The sequence below is a fragment of the Caretta caretta genome, chromosome 7, assembly GCF_965140235.1.
Source record: "Caretta caretta isolate rCarCar2 chromosome 7, rCarCar1.hap1, whole genome shotgun sequence".
NCBI lineage: Eukaryota > Metazoa > Chordata > Testudines > Cheloniidae > Caretta > Caretta caretta.
The window spans coordinates 48,335,260-48,358,066 of record NC_134212.1 but is presented as its reverse complement, the minus strand read 5'-3'; the positions used below and the strand labels follow the sequence as shown (position 1 = coordinate 48,358,066).

The window sequence follows — 22,807 nt, the reverse complement described above, 5'->3', positions numbered from 1 at the left end:
ACCACCTCTTGAATACAACAATTGAAACAACTGTAGAAAAATCATTTGGCTACCTACTTTTTGCAAAAAAACCCGAGGAGTCCTTGTGGCACCTTAGAGACTAACAGATTTATTTGGGCATAAGCTTTCGTGGGCTAAAACCCACTTCATCAGATGCATGCAGTGGAAAATACAGTAGGAAGAGATATATATATATACACAGAGAAAATGAAAAAATGGGTATTGCCATACCAACTGTAAGGAGACTAATCAATTAAGGTGGGCTATTAGCTGTTCACAAAGCTCAGAACTGATCATTTAACTTTAGGAAACACCCTAACAGCCCTTTCTTATCTTAATCACCTGCTAATCACTCTGTTTATAAACAAAAAGAAAAGGAGTATTTGTGGCACTCTAGAGACTAACAAATTTATTTGAACATAAGCTTTCGTGAGCTACAGCTCACTTCATTGGATGCATTCAGTTTATACATCTGTTTATAAACAACATTCCGACTCCCTGCCTTAGGGGTGCAAGCTGGGAGCAGTATCCTCTGCAGAACTTGTTACAACGCCTTCCCATGCCCCCAAACTCTGCCTATGTTAAGGTCATCTTCCTTTTTGGAAGACGGGGTGCTGGGTGGGAGGGACAGACAGCACTGGCTCCAGCAGATGGCAGGTCCCATTGCTGTGTTACGTCAGGTTTAAATGGAAATAACACATGATATGACAACTGCTTAGCTAATGAGCATGGCGACTACTGATCTGGTTATCCGCCATAAATTTATGACGGCACAACCTCTCCTCCTGGCTTTGTACAGACACTGGGGACACTGCAACGCAAATCAGTCAAAAATGGAGCGTGGGGAAAAACCTGCACTATCCAAAGTATATGGAGGGTGAATGATACATGGCCAGGGTGCTCAGTTGGGCCTGCAGGCATTCCAGAAGCTTGGGAATAGTCTCTCTTCTGCTACCAAATACCAAGCTCTGTGATGGAAGTTGGGATATCAAGGCAAATGGCGTTACTTGTGTGCCCTGGAGACTGGAGTGCGACAGATGTCACAGCAGAGCTCTGCAGCACAGATTGGCAGCAAAAATCCTCAGCTGTGGGGGGCATGGATCAGCGTTCACAAAGAACTCCCTGTCAGTACCCGGCCCAGGCCAGGGAAGCTAATGATCCAACCAGTGGACCAAATTGGGTGACGAATCCTGCCCACGGGCCGCTACCGCATGTTGTGCATACACTAAGAAAACGACCCTCAGCTGTAGCAGCCCCACTTGCCCAGGAAAGCGTACCGAGAAGAAGGGGAGACAAGATGGTGCTAGCTCTCCTGGAAAGCCAAGGGGAGGAAGACCCCCGTTCAGTACCATACCAGCTTAATGAGCTGGAAATGCTAAAGTCTTCCATCCGCACCGTCCCCTTTTTTATTCTGAGCAGTGATTATGTTGCTGACACACACATACATATTAAGATGCTGTTTGCCCCCCTGCTGGTTTCAAAGGCCAGACCTGATTAGGTTATTTTTAGCTGCTTGGAGGAAAAAACCTCACCCCAAACCCACCGGCTAAGAGCAATTAGGAAAGCCTTTATCTGCTGCTTAAAAAGCACAGACAAAACCGGCTGTCTGCTTCCCACCAAGTGCCCCTCACATCAACAGGGTGAAAGCTCTGCACCATGGGGTGAGGTTCATACCTAGAGGCAGGGGGGCACAAAACAGGCCACAATACCCACGGCAAAGACCTCATGCAAAATCCTAACTCCAAAACAGCTGCAAAAGTACCTCCTTGTCCTCCTCCAGAATGCTGCCCCCTGCTGTGAGCTGTAGCTCACGAAAGCTTATGCTCAAATAAATTGGTTCGTCTCTAAGGTGCCACAAGTACTCCTTTTCTTTTTGCGAATACAGACTAACACGGCTGCCACTCAGAAACCTGCAAAACAGTGGACACTCAGACTACTGATCAGTATGCCTTACTGTTCCCTTGCGCTCCCCCATCTGTCTGTTATAGACACCTGTCGTCTACACTACATCCTTCAAACGCTGAGCCTGTAAACTCTTGAGGGCAGGGGCTGTCTCTCACCATGAATGAGACCTGCTGCCAGCTTCTGAGGGTCAGCGACTGCTGTGGAAATGCCACCCACCGTCTGCCAGACCCTCTTTCTGTGCCCTGCTGCAGCACGCAGGAGCAGCTCATCCAACAGGGCTGGATCCATGACTCAGCCATGGCTGGAATAAACTCAAGAATGGAGCACGTGGAGCCTTAGCTAAAATGTGTTGGCACTGGCCAGCATCGCTTCTACAAAGGGAAGGGCAGACACGTTCTCCCACAATATACTGCGAACCAATTCCTACACTGGCTCCAGTTAGTGAGGCACTGGGAACCCTGGGCTATGCTCCCAGTTACCCCAGTGCCAAACCCAGGTCACTGCAGCCCTGGGTGGACGTGGCCCATGTATGGCTCTGCAGCGTGGATGCTCAGAGGAGGGGTTGGCAAGCATGGATCTGCATGCAGGGAAGACTGTAACATAGGCATGTTCTACGTGTCTGTACAGCGCCCAGCACAGTGGGGCCCTGACTGGTGCTCTCACACTGCAAATTATTAATATTTACTGCCAGATCTTTGCACTTCGATTGGAATGTTAAATGACCCATTTCTGTGTATGCAAAAAAAACAGTGAAAATCTGCAGTTTTCCAATGCAAACTGGATCCGTTTTCACCCTCTACAGCTCTATCCTCAAAGGGGAGGTGGGGGGGGGGAAGAGGAGAATTAAAGGCTACGCTGGGAGATTTGAAAACCCTCCTCGTTCCTGACAAACAACAGCTGGCTTGCAGCCCATGGGGTGCGAGGCAGGAACAAGTCGGCTGGCAGCAGTTTTGTGAAAAGCACGTCCAGGGCACGAAGCAGTTTGGAACAAAGCCACAGAAATGCTTGTGTGACACTGGGCACCATGTTTCGTTCCTTGCACACTGCTCTGTTTATAAGGATCTTTGGCCCAAACTTAAGGTTATTATTTGTTTTCTGGAGGCCTCTGCTGAGATCACGACCGCATCACGCTGGGTGCTGGACATACACGTGAGAAACAACCCCCCCACGGACCTTTGATGGAAACAGACAAGACAAATGAAGGGTGGGAGGGGAAGTGACTTACCCAAGCTCACAGGCAGAGTCGGGACTAGAATTCAGCTCTCCAGAGTCCCAGTTCAAGGCCCTGTCCACTAGCCCCCTCTACCTCTCAAACACAACCCCTCCCCCATGGCTTCCTATGTCCCTGAGGCTGAAGGGGGAGCCTGGTTACATCTCCACATATCTCACCTGCACACCCTTCCAGCACACCCTTCCAGCCTGTCTCTCTCTCCTTGCACTTGCTGCCCTATACTGCGCTGGCCTGCCTTCTGACTTGACACTTCCTGACCTGCACTTCCAGGGCCTCTGGTGGCGGCTTCCCCCTGCGACCCTGGCAGCCCAGGAGGGGGTAAAACTCCTAGCTGGCCAGCTGCAATCTGTTGAGCTCCACTGCCCCCCCCACGGGGCTGGGGAATGTGGAGTGGGAATGCCCTGGAGGTGAGGGGAATGGAGCTAATGAAGGTGGTGCTTGGAGCTCGTGCCAGGCCTTGATGGTCCCTGAAGGGCCTACCAAGGGGTTGGGAGGACTGATGGAAGCCAGGCTGGAGAGGGGGAGAGGCACAGTCTGCTGTGGCGGCTGTTACCAAGTGGGTGCTTGTGACAGGTTTCAATCGGTTCACCGAGCCCCTAGAGGGCGATGGAGAGCTACGGTCCCACGGGCGGGCCTTAGTCACACCTTTCGGGCGCTGGGGAATTAGAGGAAAAGGTGTGCTGGCTGGAGTCTGCAGCGCGCCCCTCAGGCCCCGGGGAGCGCCCGTATGAGTCCGCAGCGCGCCCCTCGGGCCCCGGGGAGCGCCGGTATGAGTCCGCAGCGCGCCCCTCGGGCCCCGGGGAGCGCCCGTATGAGTCTGCAGCGCGCCCCTCGGGCCCTGGGGAGCGCCGGTATGAGTCTGCAGCGCGCCCCTCGGGCCCTGGGGAGCGCCGGTATGAGTCTGCAGCGCGCCCCTCGGGCCCTGGGGAGCGCCGGTATGAGTCCGCAGCGCGCCCCTCGGGCCCCGGGGAGCGCCGGTATGAGTCCGCAGCGCGCCCCTCGGGCCCCGGGGAGCGCCGGTATGAGTCCGCAGCGCGCCCCTCGGGCCCTGGGGAGCGCCGGTATGAGTCCGCAGCGCGCCCCTCGGGCCCCGGGGAGCGCCGGTATGAGTCCGCAGCGCGCCCCTCGGGCCCCGGGGAGCGCCGGTATGAGTCCGCAGCGCGCCCCTCGGGCCCCGGGGAGCGCCCGTATGAGTCCGCAGCGCGCCCCTCGGGCCCTGGGGAGCGCCCGTATGAGTCCGCAGCGCGCCCCTCGGGCCCCGGGGAGCGCCCGTATGAGTCCGCAGCGCGCCCCTCGGGCCCCGGGGAGCGCCCGTATGAGTCCGCAGCGCGCCCCTCGGGCCCCGGGGAGCGCCGGTATGAGTCCGCAGCGCGCCCCTCGGGCCCCGGGGAGCGCCCGTATGAGTCCGCAGCGCGCCCCTCGGGACCCGGGGAGCGCCGGTATGAGTCCGCAGCGCGCCCCTCGGGCCCCGGGGAGCGCCGGTATGAGTCTGCAGCGCGCCCCTCGGGCCCCGGGGAGCGCCGGTATGAGTCCGCAGCGCGCCCCTCGGGCCCCGGGGAGCGCCGGTATGAGTCCGCAGCGTGCCCCTCGGGCCCCGGGGAGCGCCGGTATGAGTCTGCAGCGCGCCCCTCGGGCCCCGGGGAGCGCCGGTATGAGTCCGCAGCGCGCCCCTCGGGCCCCGGGGAGCGCCGGTATGAGTCCGCAGCGCGCCCCTCGGGCCCCGGGGAGCGCCGGTATGAGTCTGCAGCGCGCCCCTCGGGCCCCGGGGAGCGCCAGTACAGGTTTGTAGCGCGTGGTTCTGCTACCCAAGGCGGGTTGGCCGGGGTAGGGGAACGCAGGCCCACCCGACTCCACTGCCTTCCAGCCCAGGGCCCTGACAGTGGCGGGAGGTGAGGGTCCTGCCGCTGGGTCAGCGGGGGGTCATCTGCGCCCGCTGACCAAACACACCCACCCCAAGGTGCAGTTCTGCCCCTGGGCTACTTCCTAACCGGTCTCTCAAGCGGGTCTCTCCGGTCCCTCCAGCTCGTCCGGGTATTCAGCTGCTGGCAGCTCCAGCTCCCCCTCTGTGTCGGGCTCACGCTGGCCCGGGTTACAGCCCGGCCCCTCCAGGTCCTCCAGGTACTCAGCGGCTGGCAGTCCTGGTCGCTACAGGTCTTCCTCCCGGTCAGGTTCCTCCAGGCCCAGGGACTCCCCTGGGTTGGCAGCAGGATCTTGAGGGAACAGCCAGCGGCCTGTGTCTCCCTCCCTCCCTGGTGCTCTCTTCACTGGGCAAAGGGCCCCACCCTTTGTACTTCTTGTCCCACTCCTCCCCTTCCGGGATTGGCGTAAGCTTGGTCTGTCCCCGCCCACTCAGGCTCAGAGGGTGGCTCTTTACTCTCTGGTTCGGAGGGGAGCCACCCTGGCTCCTTACATACCCCACCCCTCAAATCCAGCTCCCGACCTTCGGAGCTGGCGTCCTCCCCCTCTCTGAGGCGGGATAGGAAATCCGCATTGGCATTGTCTCGTCCCGCCCAATGGTGAATCGTGAAGGCATAGGGCTGCAGAGCTAGATACCGCCGCATCAGCCTGGCATTATTGTCCTTCATCTTATTAAGCCACTTCAGGGGTGCATGGTCCGTAACCAGTATAAAAGGGGCACCGAGGATGTAGTAGCGGAGAGCATCGACGGCCCACTTAACTGCTAGGGCCTCTTTCTCCACAACGGAGTAGTTCCATTCTCTGGGGAACAGTTTCCGGCTGAGGTAAACAATAGGGTGTTCCTCCCCATCCACCTCCTGTGAGAGGACTGCCCCAAGCCCTACACCTGAGGCATCAGTCTGAACGATGAAGTCATGATGAAAGTCAGGGCTGAAGAGTACTGAATCGCTACACAGCCGTTCTTTGATAGTTCGAAAGGCTGTCTTGCACTTGTCGGACCAATGCACCCGGCGGGGGCTGTCCTTGGTCAGGAGCTCCGTTAGCGGGGCTGTAACACTTGCGAAGTGGGGTACAAACCGCCGGTAATAACCAGCTAAGCCCAAGAATTGACGCACCTGCCTCTTCGTGGTCAGCGCCGGATATTCCTGGAGTTCTTGGACTTTCCTGATGAGGGGGCGGACCTGTCCCCGGCCCAAGGTGTACCCCAGGTAAGTAGTTTCCTCCCGCCTGATTTGGCATTTTTTTGGATTGGCCGTAAGCCCGGCTGCGCGGAGGTCCCGGAGGACCGCTGCTACTCGGTTAAGATGTTCCTCCCAGTTATTGCCATAGATGACCACATCATCTAGGTAGGCCGCAGTGTACTTTGTGTGTGGTTGCAATACCCGGTCCACCAAACGCTGGAAGGTTGCCGGGACCCATGTAGGCCGAAAGGCATCTGGGTGAAATGGTACAACCCTGAAGGGGTGGCAAACGCGGTCTTCTCCTTGGACCTGGGATCCAAGGGGATCTGCCAGTACCCCTTGGTGAGATCTAAAGTGGTGATATAACAGGCCTCCCCGAGCCGGTTGAGGAGCTCATCGAGTCGGGGCATCAGATAGGCGTCAAATTTTGAAATGGCGTTTACCCTCCAGAAGTCAATGCAAAACTGCCGGCTCCCATCCGGCTTTGGTATGAGGACAACGGGGCTCTGCCACTCACTCTGGGAGCGCTCAATAACACCCAGATCCAACATTGCCTGGACTTCCTCCTCTACGGCCTCCCGCATTCGCCTAGGCAATGGCCGGGTTGTCTCTCTGACCACCACCCCGGTTGCTCAGCTAAGGGACCCACCATTCAGGCCTTTCAGTACAAACGGCACCACAAGGCAGCGAGAGAGATTCACGGAGCACTACTCAGTCACTACCGCAAACACACAACCCACAATGCTACACATACACCCCCCATACACACTGCCACACCCACCCCACACTGCCACACACAAACCCCTGCTGCACACACTCCACCGCCACAGATGCACTGCACTTCTGTAGACACAAACACCACACTGCCGTAGACACACCCACAACACTGCCAGACACACACACCTCTTTACAGCAGCCACACACCACACATCACACTGCCATTCACAAACCACACACCATGCACGAACATAAGACGCTGCTACAGACACACACACATTACACTGCTAAAGCCACATCATATTGCTGCGGCCGTAGACAGACATCACACTGCCATACACACACACCCCACTGCTGCAGGCACACAACACATACAGTGAGACTCGACACCCCCCAACAATGGAGAAACACAATATACCCCTGACAGGGTTCCCTCCCCACTCTGAACTCTAGGGTACAGATGTGGGGACCTGCATGAAAGACCCCCTAAGCTTATTTCTACCAGCTTAGGTTAAAAACTTCCCCAAGGTACAAATTCTTCATAGTCCTTGGAATGGTATCGCTGCCACCACCAAGTGAGTTAGACAAGGATTCAAGGAAAAGAACCACTTGGAGTTCCTGTTCCCCAAAATATCCCCCCAAACCCCTTCACCCCTTTTCCCGGGGGAGGCTTGAGAATAATATACCAACCAAATAGGTTAACAAGGTGAGCCCAGAGCAGCCCCCTGGGTTTTTAGGACACTAAAAACCAATCTGGTTCTTAAAAGCAGAACTTTATTATAAAGAAAAAGTAAAAAAGCACCTCTGTAAAATCAGGATGGAAGGTAACTTTACAGGGTAATCAGATTCAAAACACAGAGAATTCCCCTCTAGGCAAAAAGTTACCAAAAAACCCCAGGAATAAACCTCCCTCTTAGCCTAGGGAAAATTCACAAGCTAAAACGAAAGATAATATAACGCCTGTCCTTCCTATTACTTACAATTTGTAATCTTAGATGCTTAGTTGAGGTAGGGCATTAGTATTTAGTATTTTCCCTGACCTGGTTCCTCGCTGTCCCAGAGAGAACATAAAGAAGCAAAAAACAAAAACCTTCCCCCACAGATTTGAAAGTATCTCCTCCCCTTATTGGTCCTTTTGGTCAGGTGCCAACCAGGTTATTTGAACTTCTTAACCCTTTACAGGTAAAGGAGGGATTTTATGCTACCCTTAGCTGTATGTTTATGACAGGCCCCCCAAATCATAGACAGTGCTGGACAGCCTGCTCCACACTGGCTGTGATTTCTTCCTGGAGCTCTAGGAGAAAACAGAATTAATAAGACACATGCACCTCTAGATATACTACTGATTATATAAAAACTAACAATATTTTCCACATTTCAAGGACGATTTTAACCAGTTGATTCTGGGAAACTTTCAAGGGCGAGTGCATCAGCCACTTTGTTAGAAGCTCCTGAAATGTGTTGTATTTCAAAATCAAAATCTTGGAGAGCTAAACTCCACCGAAGAAGTTTTTTGTTATTGCCCAACATTCCCAGACACACATTCCACCCCACACATCACACACATCCAGGCAGTGATGTGCAAACACACACTGTCTGTGCATTGCAGAGGCAGGCACACCAACCCAGCTGCGGACACAGACACACACAGTTTCAGGCAGACTGATACACTCAGGGCTTGTCTACACTATCCGCCGGATCGACAGGCAGCGATTGATCCAGCGGGGGTCGATTTATTGCATCTATCTAGTATAGACGGGATAAATCGACTGCTGAGTGCTCTCCCATCGACTCCAGTACTCCACCAGAACGAGAAGCATAAGCGAAGTCGATGGGAGAGCATCAGCTGTCGACTTACCACAGTGAAGACACCGCGGTAAGTAGATCTAAGTACATCGACTTGAGCTACGCTATTTATGTAGCTGAAGTTGCGTATCTTAGATTTACTCCACACAGTAGTGTAGACAAGCCCTCAGGGCCCAGATTCCATGGGTGCTGAGCCCCCTGCAATACCCAATTACCAGTACACCAGTCGGAGCTGGGAGCTCTGCCCATCACTTGCACACCCCTAAATGTTCACTCACAGTTCACTTCAGCTGTTGCTTGGCTAGAATTTGGCTTCTCCTTGGGGCCTCCCTTCAGGCCTAAGCCTCCTTTCTCACGGCCCCTCAATGACAGAGGATCCATCCGCCAGCTAATCAGCCAGCGTCGTGGCGTCCCTCTCTCATACAGCAGGCCCTCAAGCCAGCTCCCATCAGCATTGCTCACTGGGTGTCCCATCTCCCTGGGAACACCCCACGGACCTGGCAGCTCAGGCGATGGTGCCCTTGATCCACTGAAGACGGGCACAGAGCGCTCCCTGTCCGTGGTGGAGTGTGTGTGTGTGTTGTGGGGCGGGGGGGGTCTAGGGCTTAAATCATCCCCGGTTTTACAATGCTGGTGCCAAGTGCCAGCTGAATGAAGCCACCTCACCACAGATCACACTCAGGGTAAGAGGGCCCATCTCTCTGGGGTAGAGGGGGGCCTGAGCAACCCCTCTGCTGAGATGCCAGCAAGGGGGCCTACATGTGGTGTGAACACCTGCCCAACTCATTTTATGGAGGCCACCAATCAGCTGTCCGAAGGTCACAGCTTTTGGCCAGTGGGAAGCTTTCACCCTTCCCTTCACAGATATTATGAAGCATACAGCACGTGGCTATAAGCATAGGAATATTGTCAGCGGACAGGTCCAGCTTCCCATAGAGGCAGCGCCAGTGGGCTTTTAAATGGCCAAAAGCACACTCAACAGTCATTCTGCACTTGCTCACCCTGTTGTTGAACTGTTCCTTGCTGCTGTCAAGTTGCTCCGTGTATGGCTTCATAAGCCACGGCATTAAGAGGTAGGTGGGGTCTCCCAGGATCACAGTGGGCATTTCTACTTCCCCTACAGTGATCTTCTGGTCTGGGAAGAAAGTTCCTGCTTGCAGCTTCATGAACAGGCCAGTGTTCCGAAAGATGCATGCATCATGCACCTTTCTGAATCAGCCTGTGTTAAGGTCTGTGAAACGCCCACGCTCCTCAACAAGTGCCTGGATAACCATTAAGAAATACTCCTTGCGATCAATGTACTCAGTGGCTAGGTGGTCTGGTGCCAGAATGGAATATGTGTGCCATCTATCGCCCCTCCGTAGTTAGGGAAGCCATCCATGTCACACACGTTGCCTAGAGTCACGGTCTTTCGGAGCAGGACGATATTAATGGCCCTGCACACTTCCATCAACAGGAGTCCAACGGTCGACTTTCCCACTCCGAACTGGTTAGCAACCGATTGGTAGCAGTCTGGAGTAGCCAGCTTCCACAGTGCAATTGCCACGCGCTTCTCCAACGACGGGGCAGCTCTCATTCTCGTGTCCTTGCGCTGCAGGGCTGGGGCGAGCTCCTCACACAGTCCCATGAATGTGACTTTCCTCATCCAAAAGTTCTGCAGCCACTGCTCGTCATCCCAGACTTGCATGGCGATGTGATCCCACCACTCAGTGCTTGTTTCCTTAGCCCAAAAGCGGCGTTCCACTGTGGTCACCACCTCCGTGAATGCCACAAGCAATCTTGTGTCGTAGCTACTACACGTGGCCAGATCAGTGTCGCACCCCTCTTGCCTTTGTAGTTTAAGGAATAACTCTACTGCCACCCATGATGTGTTGGTCAGAATGAGCAGCATATTGGTCAACAGTTCGGGATCCATTCCTGCAGCCCGAAGAGGCAGGGTGTATAGTACACAAACCGTTGAAAGATGGTGCCAAATGTGGACGGAAGCAAAGGGATTGCTGGGATGCGAAGCAATGCATCATGGGGCATTGGGACAGGACCCAGGCTGCTCCATGACACCCTCCACCTTCCCACAACTCTTAGTGGCAGAAGAGAAAGAGGTGCTCTGTGGGATAACTGCCCAGAGTGCACCACTTTGTATACTGCTGCAAGTGCCACAAGTGTTGACACGCTATCACACAGGCAGCTGACAGTGTGAACGCACAACAGCGGTTTCCCTTCAACGCTCTCTGAGTGGCACTCTAACTCTCGCGATGTAACTCTGCTAGTGTAGTCATGCCCCCAGAAGCTGTGAATGTGTGACAGGGGATGGATCACTTGATGATTACCTGTTCTGTTCATTCCCTCTGGGGCACCTGGCATTGGCCACTGTCAGGAGACAGGATACTGGGCTGGATGGACCATTGGTCTGACCCAGTGTGGCCGTTCTTATGTCACCAGCCCATCTCTAGATGGCCTGCTCCTTCCTGCCATGTCTACACGCTGCTTGGCAAGGACCTGATCCTGCCCTGGTTGAAATCAAAGGCAGCTTCATCATTGACTCGAACAGGATTTGGCCTGGTGTGAATTAGTGCTTAATTACTGTCAATTACTCACCATTACTGGGAATTACTTGTAAACGGACAGGCCTTGATTACTAAAGCGAGTGAGGGATGTTCGCTAATTGGAAATGATTACATTTTCTTTGGGGATGAGGCTGAGCTTTCTGCCTCACAAGCAGCTATGGGACCAGCCAGTCCCTTTGCTTTTGGCACTGTCCAGGGAACAGGAGATGTTTTCCAGCTGGTAAAAGAGCCCCCTCCTCTCTCCTGCTTTGCCTCGGAGCCCCTGATTCCATATCCCAGACTGCATGTGTGCTAGCCAGGGGAGCGCAAGGGCCAGCACTTTGTTCTGGGTCCTGAGTCCTGCATTTGGGGGCAAGGCATGGGAGGGGGAGTTTAGGGGTTTCTTTTCCTGAACCAAGCCGGGGAGAGCTGTGACGGGTCAGCCACAGCTGGGGGACAGCAGGTAACCCCTCCCCCTGTCCCCATAACCCCGAGGAGCAACAAAGAATGTTGTACTGAGTCCCGGAGGGGGGAAAAGGGACAGGACACTGACTTTTAGGGCTGTCCCCTCCATCCTCTGCTATGTATCTTGGTGCCACCAGGGCAGCACTAGCCCTAACTGGCATGGCAAGAACAAGTGCTGTTGCCCCCTGTGAGACAGCGAGTCTGTGTGGATTGTTCGTGATTCCTGCCACTGACATCCAACCCAAGGGAAGATGGAAGCTCTCAGGATCCCTGAATGTCGATATTCCCTGTCACTTGCAAACAGTGCAGACCAGGAGAAAAGAGGAGGAAGAAAAGGAAAGGAAGCCCAGAGCTGCAGTGACATTCCCATTCATCGCAGAGATCCGAGCCGGCAGCAAGTCCCATCTTGCCCTATGCCACCGACGCTCACAAAGGACCCATCCTCGCACTTACTCATGCTGCTGGGGAACAATCGCTCCAAGATGCACACACACCAGGGCCTTCAGCTGGGCTGGCAGAGGACTTGACAGAGGCTGGGTTGAAATGCCCCCCATGCTAGCTCTGAACAGATCAACGCTGCAGCAAATACTCTGTTCTTCGGATTCACCTGAAATCCAGAGCCACGTACAGAGGGCCAGGGGGAAATACCCTGACGCCATCTCCACTCAAACTTCAGTGTAGAGTGTGTGCTGTGGACGGAGCCTGGGACAAAAGGGGGCTTGTTGGGGGTCTCTCCTGCTCCAGTGATTCTGAGATGCTGCATAGCAACCTGAAGGCTGACGTAAATCAGAGCCCCACCCAGAGTTGCTCTAATTTATACCAAGGGGCTGTTTCAGCCCCTGAAGCATCCCTGAATATGTATGGTGTAAGGTGGCTTGGATTCACCTTTGCCACTCTGCGCCTTCTAGAACTGAACCAACCCTCTGAGCCTTGGGGAAGCTGGGAGCTGGATCCCAGCTCTGCAACTCAAACCCATTTTAAACTGGGGGGCAGGGTTGCTCAAAACCCTAACTCCAAGGACCATGGTTTATGACTGGGACAAACGACCCAGCCTGCTGACACTGACCTTCACCACCGACCAGGAGCAGAGGATGACAAAGGATCTGTCCACTGTACCAGGCCCTGGCATGCCTCTGAAATGAGCTCTAAAACTGTGGGATCAATACAGAGTTTTATGGGCACCCAGTGGAGAGACTGTAAAACAAGGAGTGAGGGGACTGGAGAGCCCCGTGCCCCTGGAAACATTACAGGTGTGGTGCAAACAGGAATGTATGCAAGGATGCAGGTGAAATAAACCACATTAGACTTTGGTGAGTTTCATGACTCTTCGGGGGAGCGCAGGGCATATTCTGGGCACCCATATGAATGGGTCTACCTGCCTCGGCCTTTAAAGCTGGACCCATTTCTCCATCTATAGCCCTATGCTCTGGTCCGTTAAGCCATGCTCCAGGCTCCCATGCGGGATGGCATAAAGAGGCTGAACTAAGATGCTTCTCCTAATGGATGGTGGCAGCACATTTATCTCTGGGCGCTGCGCTCGGCTTAATACTCAGGGCCCTGCAGGAAAAGTGTTTATTTAATAATGCCATTTATCAAGGCAGGGAGCAAGGGAGAGCTGCCCACTGACCGCGCTGCTGGGCAATCCAAATAGCTCTTGGCAGGAGCTGTGTGCTGGGCCCCTCACCCTGAGAAAGAAAGGGGGAGCTAAGGAGCTTGGCAAGCCAGAATTTCAGACCCTGAGCTACTATCACATGACCCTGCTGGAAGCACATTGTTGTTATGTGTATTACAGTAGGACCTATGGATCAGGCCCCTTTGTGCCAGGTGATGTACACTCTAAACAGACCGAAGGGCTTACACTGTAAATAGACTGGCAGAACTCAGCTCTCCTGACTCCTCACCAGTGCCCCACCCACTGGGCCATGCTGCTGAGGGATTAGCTCTTGGAATTAACTCCAGGGCCTGTCCAAACACCCCCCTCCTCCCATCCCAGGAGGACTCTCCCTGTGTATGTCTGCCCATCCTGTGCAGAGCTATCTCTCTGCAGGGGCGAAATCAGTCTTCAGCCCAGCTGCAACCTCTGTTTCTCTGCCTCCTTCACCCAACACTTCCCCCTACAATTTCCCACTGCTGCTCGCACAGTCCCAGCAAGGGGGGCTAGCAATGGTGGGCGTGCTCTCATATGGAAGGTGCTGGCAGCCACTGGTCTTTTGTCCACCAGGCTGTGCACACCCGCTCTGAGCAGGGTCAGGCAGGGCTGTGATTACGGGAACCCAAACCTCTGGGCAAGGCAAGGGGAAAAGGGCTAGTGTAGACATAGCCGAAGGTCACCAAGGGTATGTCTACACAGCAAAGAAAACCTGCGGTACCGAGTTGCAGAGCCCAGGTCAGCTGACTTGGGCTTGTGACCCTCGGGGTGGGGGCTAAAAACAGCAGCATAGACGCTGGGGCTCCTAAATCTGGCTGGGGGTGGGTGGTGGGCCTTGGAGCCCAGGCTCCGGCCCGAGCCCCAGGGTCTACACTGCTATCAGCCCGAGCCCAAGTCAATTGACCCAGGCCCTGATGCTTGGTGCTGCAGGTCTTTTATTGCAGTGCAGACATACTCTCGGGGTCTGTTTTCAGTGCAGATCTAGCCTTGGCTCTTAGCTGGGTGTTGCTCTAATACTCTCTCCCCCAACCCCATCTGCACACAAACCCTCTCAGCCGAGTCTAGTGGTGTTTTGAACCCAGGCTAGCTGGCCTGCCTCGGCGTGGGGATGGAGGGTGAGGAAAGGGGTGGGGATTGAGGTTAGAGCCCAGCTGCTGCTTCCACTCTGCAGTGAGGAAGCAGGCTAAACCATGCACTGAGAGTCCACCGGTGCCTTCACACAGTTCCCCCCGTCTGCCCAGGAGGACACACCCGTGCTCTCACAGTTCACTGGGAGAAAGTCACAGAGACTCATGAGATGTGCCCCCAGAAGTCCCAGTGACAAACACGGGGCAGAACAGCACCAGTGTGGGGACACAACAACTGGGGTGTGGTTTTCTGGGCGGCTGCTCACACCTGGGCAAGGCTAAGCCAAGGGCTGATCACCAGGGCTACCTCTGCAGTGAGAATGTCCCCCCAGACAGCAGAACCTGCCCCGGCTGTGGGTGGAGGGGGGATTCTCTCTCCGTGTGTAACAGCCTCCCTGTTTGTTCCTCCGGAACTGCCCATGTAGGGCGTACAGTTCTCCCAGGCCTCTCCCTGGAGGGCTCACAGCCGGCTCTCCCCACAAGATTTTGACTTTGGTTAGCGTTAGAAACAGAGACATTCTGAGGAGCAGGCACTTTCCATTCTCAAGCGCACAGGCCCGGGAGGTCAGTCCCAGCTCTGCAAAGCACTTCAGTCCGTATTTAGCTCTGAGCGTGCACTTAAAATCCCATTGACTTAAGCCCACGCTTAAGTGCTTTGCTGCTGCTGAGGAGAGAGAGGATTCATGCTGGTGCTAAGGAGGATTGTTCTCCAACAAGCTCCAGGAGAGAGCGCAACAGTGAGGGCCTTAGCACAGTAACTGAACTCAAGCCAGCCAGACTCGGCTCCTTCCCTAATAACCCTGCACAGCCGCTGCAACTGAGGAAAGTTAATAATTAATGTGCAGGAATCAAAGACAATTAACCACAATGGTGGGGCCATTCATTTCCTGTCAAAGAGAGAGCCTGATTGGCGCTGGGGTGCGCGCTCCCACCGCTCTGTCCTATTTGTCAGTCTGGTGACAGGGCAAGGCTGGGCAGGATAGAATGCCTCTTGAAATCCTACGCACACCTGTGCAGTGTAGTGCCTTCCCTTAGAGGAAAGCATGCAAAACCCCTGTCCCTGCAGTCAGGAGCTGCTGGGGGCCTGATCCCGCATGCTTGCAGCATGCAGAACTCCCATTGACTTCAATGGGAGCTAGGCACCTGCTTTGGGCCCAACCCTGCATGCCCTCAGTGTGCAGAGCTCCTGCTGACTCCAACCTCTCTTTGACTCTCACGAAGCATTTGCCAGATGAGGCTCTGGTAAGATGCTGTTTCTGCTACAAGCCCGTTTTCAGCTGGGTTTACAGCCAGTCTCTGCAGGCAGCGCATTTTGCACACAGTCTTAAGGGGCAAATTATGATACAAACATGTTGGTTTTGTAAAAACAAAGCGGGATGTGTGGAAATCACAGAAATGATATACAAAGCCCATGGAAAACAACCTCCCCTCCTCTGCGATTTCAATAGAAAAAAAACCCAAGGCATTCAAGATCTGAGTGTCATTTCAGCTGTCTGGTGATTGGCACCTGCATCAGCCTAGCCTAGGTGGCAGCGTCCCCACAGCAAAGCCCTGCCCCTGTGACTGTGTGTCCTTGCTGTTCCTGCACTTCTCTGAACACATCCCATAGCTCATAGCTCAGATGCCCTAGGATTCTTCCCCAGTCAGCTGTGTCAATTGAGAGAGAACTTGTCTGTCTTTCAGGGGGAATTGTGGGAAGGCCCTGGAGGATTGCCAGGGCTCATGTGATCTTGCCTGTGTCCTCACTGCAAAGTGGGCAGGTTCCAGCAGTGCAGGCAAGCATGGGTTCAGAGTGCAAATAAGCATGTGCTTGAGGGGTTTGCTGTGGATGGCAGGAGGATTTGGGCAACAACCCATGTAGGCGTATGGGCCAAGGCTACAGTGTAGACATATCCATAGTGATAGTCCCAGCTCCTAAGAGTTTAGCATCCATAGACCAGCCAGTGAAAAGAAGGATTATTAAGCCCAGTTTTAAAGATGGGGAATGGAGGCCCAGAGAGAGTAACTGACATACATCAGTCAGTGGCAGAAGGAGGAGATGAACTCAGAGTAATGTGGCACCTTTCTGAAGAATGAAATTTGCTCAGACTAAAGAAGCAAAGATGACTAAAGCAACAGGAAGAAGGTATTCCCCAGAGAAACCAACTGGCTCTTTCCTTCTGTGCAACAAATACAATCAGAAGGAAAGAAAGAAAAGTCTAAACATTGTCTATTCGTGGCTTTGGGGCAGTAACTTCTCCAAGGGATTTCCAGTGTCTGCTAGGCGCTGGATGAATAATGTGTATTTACATGAGAGAAGAAATGGATCCTGAAATGTGACAGCTTCCAGCACTCCTTGTTCATGTCTAAACATGGATTTCGAGCAAATGCTGCATTCATGTTGCCACCCACAGGTTTCCAGGAGAGGGTTGTTTTTAATGTGACATGAACTAAACAAAGAGAACCCACCTGCTAAAAATATCCCCAGGAAAAAGGATGAATATATATATATATATATTACACACACAAAAACCTAGTTGTATGTAATTTCCCACCCCCAGACTCCTTGTCCCAGTCTACTCCCCGCACACTTGCCGCAGGTCTGGCTTTTGTCTCCTCTGCATTAGTGTCAGGCAGCTTCCTCCTGTCAGGCCCAGCAGGGGTGTCACTGAGAGGGGTGTCATTCTGAGCTCTCAGTTCAGGTGCCCAAACTTGACATGGGCCTTAACTTATCTGACCTCTCAGTGTTCGTCTTCAAAGACTGTACAACACTGTCAAAAGACAAGCTGGGAGCTTAAATTCATAACTTTGGTAGATGCTAAAAATCATGGACCCAAAGACACTGGATTTATGGCTTATTACAACAAACTGTAAGTCACTAACCTTCACTTGTCCTAGAAGTGCAGAAGCTTAACTGCCCACTTCACCTTGAATGGTCACTTGCAACATGTGTCAACTCCTTATGCTTAACAATCTATTCCGCCTTTATGTATTTACCTGTGACACACTCTGAGAACCCTTCCCAGACCTAAAGAGCTCTGTGTAAGCTTGAACACTTGCCTCTTTCACAAAGTCATGTTGGTACAATAAAAAATCTTACCACACCTACCCTGTGATATGGCAGGTAAGTACTACGATAAGCAAGTATCATGGTCATAAAATATTTATCTCACACCATCATGAAATCTCTCTCGCTCTCTGTCGGCAGATTCTCAGGAGGTTCCATTGGATTCAATTAAGATACGACAATTTATACCCACTGAGGACCTGTCACCATGGTCATGATAGCGTGGCATAATAGTTTGTTCACTGTGAGGTGCAGAGACTCTCCATCACTTCCGATGGATCGACAGACAGATGATGGGAACACTTTGATCCCCTCATTCACCCCAATGAGGTATGAACTTGCAGAGCCAACTGAACCATTTAAATACTAAGGCTGCTATTCAGGAAAGCATGAAAAAACACATATTTAACTTTAAGCACATGCGTAAGGGCTTTCTTGAATCAGGGCCTAATATAATTAAGCACAGGGAATTTTTTCCTCCTTTAAAATCCCCATAGAAATTCAACAGAAAAAGAACAGTAAAGCAATGTTTCATGTAAAAACCTGGGTCTGACCCTGCAATCCCATCGCTTTGCCTGTGCAGTGTGTTGCCACTGACTCCAGCACATGCCAGGTGGGCGAAAGGGCCTATCTGCATGGATCTGACCGCAGGAACAGGGCCTTAGACCCAGACACGTCAGACAATGAAAGAGTTACAGCTCTCAGACCATTAACATGCCCACATTGCACCTAGTGTGGCAGATCCTCAGCTCTGGTGCGGCACTGCTTTATACAAAGGGATTTAGGCACCTAACTACTAACTTTAGGTTCCTAAATTCCCTCGAGGATCTGCACCTTAGAGCTTTCATTTCCTGACTTAGGTGCTTTTAACTCCACCACCTTCACATTGCATCACCCTGCACGTGAACACCCTCACGCCTGTATCTCTCCTGCTGGCAGCTGAGAGAAACTTATCTATTCTGCAGCCAGCCCTGATGGGATGGGGCTTTCTCTGGCTCCAGATAAGCAGGGACCTGGAGTTTAAAGAACAGACTTTAATCAAGCTGCTACTGTTTATGCAAATGCTGGCTATTAAACCTTCCCCACCTCTGATATTTTTTCTCTTTGTTGCCCTTCCAGAACTTCTGCTTAGAATGCCCTTCTGCTGTGTCCTTCCAGGAGGTAAATACCTGTTTGGACAAGCAAGGGGCTAAAGACGACATGGGTAAAAACCGATAACAGCAGTTGTCAGGCAAACAAAAGAAAAGAGTGGTCACCAGAGCACAGGCAGGCTTAGGCTGTTTAGCTAGGGATCAAAGCAGAATGTAGGGATGCACAAAAACCTTTATATTTTCTGACAGGTTTCAGAGTAGCAGCCGTGTTAGTCTGTATTCGCAAAAAGAAAAGGAGTACTTGTGGCACCTTAGAGACTAACCAATTTATTTGAGTATAAGCTTTCGTGAGCTACAGCTCACTTCATTGGATGCATACTGTGGAAAATACAGAAGATGTTTTTATACACACAGACCATGAAAAAATGGGTGTTTATCACTACAAAGGGTTTTCTCTCCCCCCACCCCCCCCCTCCTGCTGGTAATAGCTTATCTAAAGTGATCACTCTCCTTACAATGTGTATGATAATCAAGGTGGGCCATTTCCAGCACAAATCCAGGGTTTAACAAGAACGTCTGAGGAACAGTGGCGGGGGGGGGGGGGGGGGGAAGGAATAAGCAAGGGGAAATAGGTTACTTTTTATAATGAATCAACCATTCCCAGTCTCTATTCAAGCCTAAGTTAATTGTATCCAATTTGCAAATTAATTCCAATTCAGCAGTCTCTCGTTGGAGTCTGTTTTTGAAGTTTTTTTGTTGAAGGATAGTCACTTTGAGATCAGAAATCGAGCGACCAGAGAGATTGAAGTGTTCTCTGACTGGTTTATGAATGACAGTATGCAGCCGATGAAGTGAGCTGTAGCTCACGAAAGCTTATGCTCAAATAAATTGGTTAGTCTCTAAGGTGCCACAAGTACTCCTTTTCTTTATATTTTCTATTACCCCCTGCATCACAGGCAGCCGGTGCCATTTGGATAGTTAAAAGGAGCCCCGAATAAACAGGAAATCCCAGCACCCTGCATTTGTGGTGGAATAATTAGCCCTATAGAGCTAGCTCCTCTACCAGGGCTAATTGTAAATGATTCAATCACGCTTAACTTGATGTGTGGCTAAATTGATGCTTGCAGCTATCACTTAAACACAGTCTGTCATTGTGCCTCGTATTTCTCTCGCTGTCCTTCTGGCTCCAGCTTTCGAGAGTCATTCGTTTTTCTTCTTAAACGGGATCCCATGTAAGTGCTGCCTATGAACAAGCCCCACACTTACCATCTCCACTGGGGGAGAAAGGAAGGAAGATGATCAACCTGGTTGGTCTGTATCTAAGGATCTAGTTGCCTAACCCTCTGTCTTCCCCAGAGGCAGGCAGGAAGGAAGGGGAGGGGAGGAAAAGAGCCAAAAGCTGCAGCTCCGATGCCCCTGCCTGTGTTATTGTATCCATTTTCCAACACCAATGATGTGTGAAATGAAAATTGGACAGAGCTGGCTGCTCCCAGACCTGGAGTTTCATACAGCCTAGCTGCCTCCCTACAAGAGTGAGCGAGGGATGGAAGGAGAGGGGGAAGAGAAGATGCAGGCAAGAGGGGAGAGAGAAAGGGGAAGGAAGGAGACTCCTGAATAACCACACACCTGGCTTCAGTAAACCCATCTCCATTTTAATAGCTGTTTGTTGGGGCAGGGCTGGGAGTGGGAGGGGCTGTTGTGCTCATTTACAAGTAATTGACCAGAATGCTCTGCCAATGCATGTCAGTGCTGGCAATTTACAGTAGCTGAAAGGCTGGAGATGTTGACCATTGGTGTTCCTGGCTCTTTTCTATACCCTTTGTGACCAGGTCAGTTTTGATAACACAGCCCCATGTCTATGAGCTGTTGAGGGTCTTGAAGCAGCCCATAGCTCCATGAAAAGAAACAGATGGCTACCTCAGTGGGACCTTCCAAGTATGGATGCAGCCTGCTGGGCGTTGGGTCTCGCTGGGCTCCTCCCATGGCCCTCAGTGCCCGGGAACTTGCTGGGCTGTATGGAAGGCGGGTGCTCAGGTTGTAAAGTGGTTCAGGGTGAACCCACCTCCCATCCCAGTATGTCATCCACATGCAGCCCTCTAGCCCGCCCCCTGGGGGACTGTCCCCCTCCCTTCTCACCAAGGCCTCCTGCGGACGTCGTACAAGTCGATCTTATTGGGCGCTCTCCAGGGGGTGGCTGCAATGAAAGCAGAGGAGGCAGATGTCAGCACACGGGGATAGAGGCTGTGGGAGGGGAGGGGATGGGATGAGCTAGCTCACTGGTTCTCAATCTATTGACCATCGTGGGCTACAGATGCAGCTCTCTGTGTTATGTGGGCCACATTCACACCCTATATATTCTAGCTGTGTGGCCCTGAGGATGTCACATGGGCTGCAGCTGTGTGCTGATTGGGCAGCCTGTGGGCTGAGAACAACTGAGCTACATGCGCCCTACAGGCAAAGCTGCTGTGGATGTCAGCAGGAGCTTGGCTGGTACTGGGGGCATGTGATCAGCCCAGCAGACAGCCAGAGGAGGGGCTGAATGCTCCCAAGGAGTTAGGTATCAGATCACAATGCCTTATAGGCACCTGTAAAAGGACTGTGAATCTCAACGCCTGAGTTCAGCACCTAAGCTCCCACCATGGCACTAGGGGGCGCTGTGCTGCTGCCCCTCCTGACCTGGGCATGCCCCACCTCCCAGCTGGGGTGTCTGAGGCTGCTGTGGTTACTCGGGGGCCATGCTGCCATGTTTCCCTTCCCCGCAGAAAGCCGCGATGCCGGCACAACAGACCTGGGTAGTAGCGAGTCACGCCAGTGGCGCTGCCAAAGACCTGCCACAGCAGAGACGGGTCTTCCTTCCGGTTCTCGATAAACACGTCCTCCAGGGCTTCAGTCCAGTTCAGCTCATTGAGGATCACGGTGGCTGGAAGGGAGAGAGCACGGACGGGCTGAGTGGGGGCGTACAGGACCTAGGGAGAGGACCTCATTCTTTCCCGATACTCGGCCTGCAAGGGGCTGGACACAGTGGGCCACATACTCCCCTGGTGCTGATTGGCTCAGATCTAGACCGCGGTGTGGCTGGCCCAGGAGAGCAACAATACCCAGCAGTTACTGCTCTGTTGCTAATCTCAGCTGTGTGCTGCCACGTGGCTGGTGCTAACCGCTCAGTACATCCTAGCGCTCACTCAGCAGCCCCTTTGCCTCCCCTGATACGGGGAAGAAGGGGTGGGAGACCCCCACTCCTGCAGCAGGGCACAGGAGGCAAGGCTAGGGCCAAGGGGGTGCTGGGGGTGGGAGGGCAGGGGGCTCAGGAATGACAGCAGTGATGCTGGGGCTCCAAGAGCAGAGCACCATGGAAGAGGTGGGGGGGGGGGGAGCTCCATGAGGCGCCGGAAGCCACCCGCCAGGCCCAGACGTGGGAACGTGGAAGCCAGCGCCAGGCAGAGGTGAGCCCTCGTTTGTCACAGATCAGCACGGAAGTACCCAGCTCTGACTGGGCCTTGTCCCAGCAGATCAGCCATGGGAGGAGCCCAACGAGACCCACAAGCCCTCTGTGATTCTTCAGTGCCACGGGCTTTACAGTCCTGGCCTGCAGCACGCTCTTCCCTCCGCACCAGCTTCGTCTCTCCCCACATCAGAATCACATTCAGCATAGTGCTGTCCCTTGGCCCCGTGTGCCCACCACTTACCCTACCCACCAGTCTCACCCACTGCCAGCCCCTGGGCCTGGGTCCATCTCCTTCCTCCTCCATGTCTCCGCTACCCACTCACCATCCACCAGCACATCCCCACTCCTGCCCTGGTGCTCCTACACCCAGCATGGGCAGTGTAAGCAGGCAGCTACTCTGAGGGAAGCAGGCCTGGGTCAGGGCAGGATCTGGCCCCTCAAACCTAACTCATGCCACACAACAAGGCTGGGACTAAGACGGTGCAGCCCCAGACCTTCTTTGCGTTGACGCCCGATCCTGCAATGGAAGGTCCAATCTGGCCTCTGTCTATGCAAATGTAGACAATAGCACAGAGATGGAAAGGGGTCTGACCCTCTCCAGCTCAGAACAGATTTTGCATGGTTCACAACCCTGCCAGACCCGGCAATGGCGCAAAGCGTCTCTCGGGGGAGGGGGGGTATTTGG

The 22,807-nt window shown here is 53.3% G+C and overlaps 1 protein-coding gene across 3 annotated transcripts in view; it reads right to left on the bottom strand.

Annotated features, from left to right (window-relative positions):
• Positions 1–22,807, bottom strand: part of CACNA2D2 (calcium voltage-gated channel auxiliary subunit alpha2delta 2) — a 599,591-nt gene that overhangs the window by 98,805 nt on the left and 477,979 nt on the right. For all 3 annotated transcript variants that reach the window (XM_048856900.2, XM_048856901.2, XM_075130629.1), the window contains exons 7-8: positions 21,466–21,597; positions 20,814–20,871 (exon numbers count right to left, since the gene is read on the bottom strand). In XM_048856900.2, coding sequence (XP_048712857.2) covers positions 20,814–20,871; positions 21,466–21,597 — 190 coding nt within the window. The remainder of the gene's footprint in view (positions 1–20,813; positions 20,872–21,465; positions 21,598–22,807) is intronic.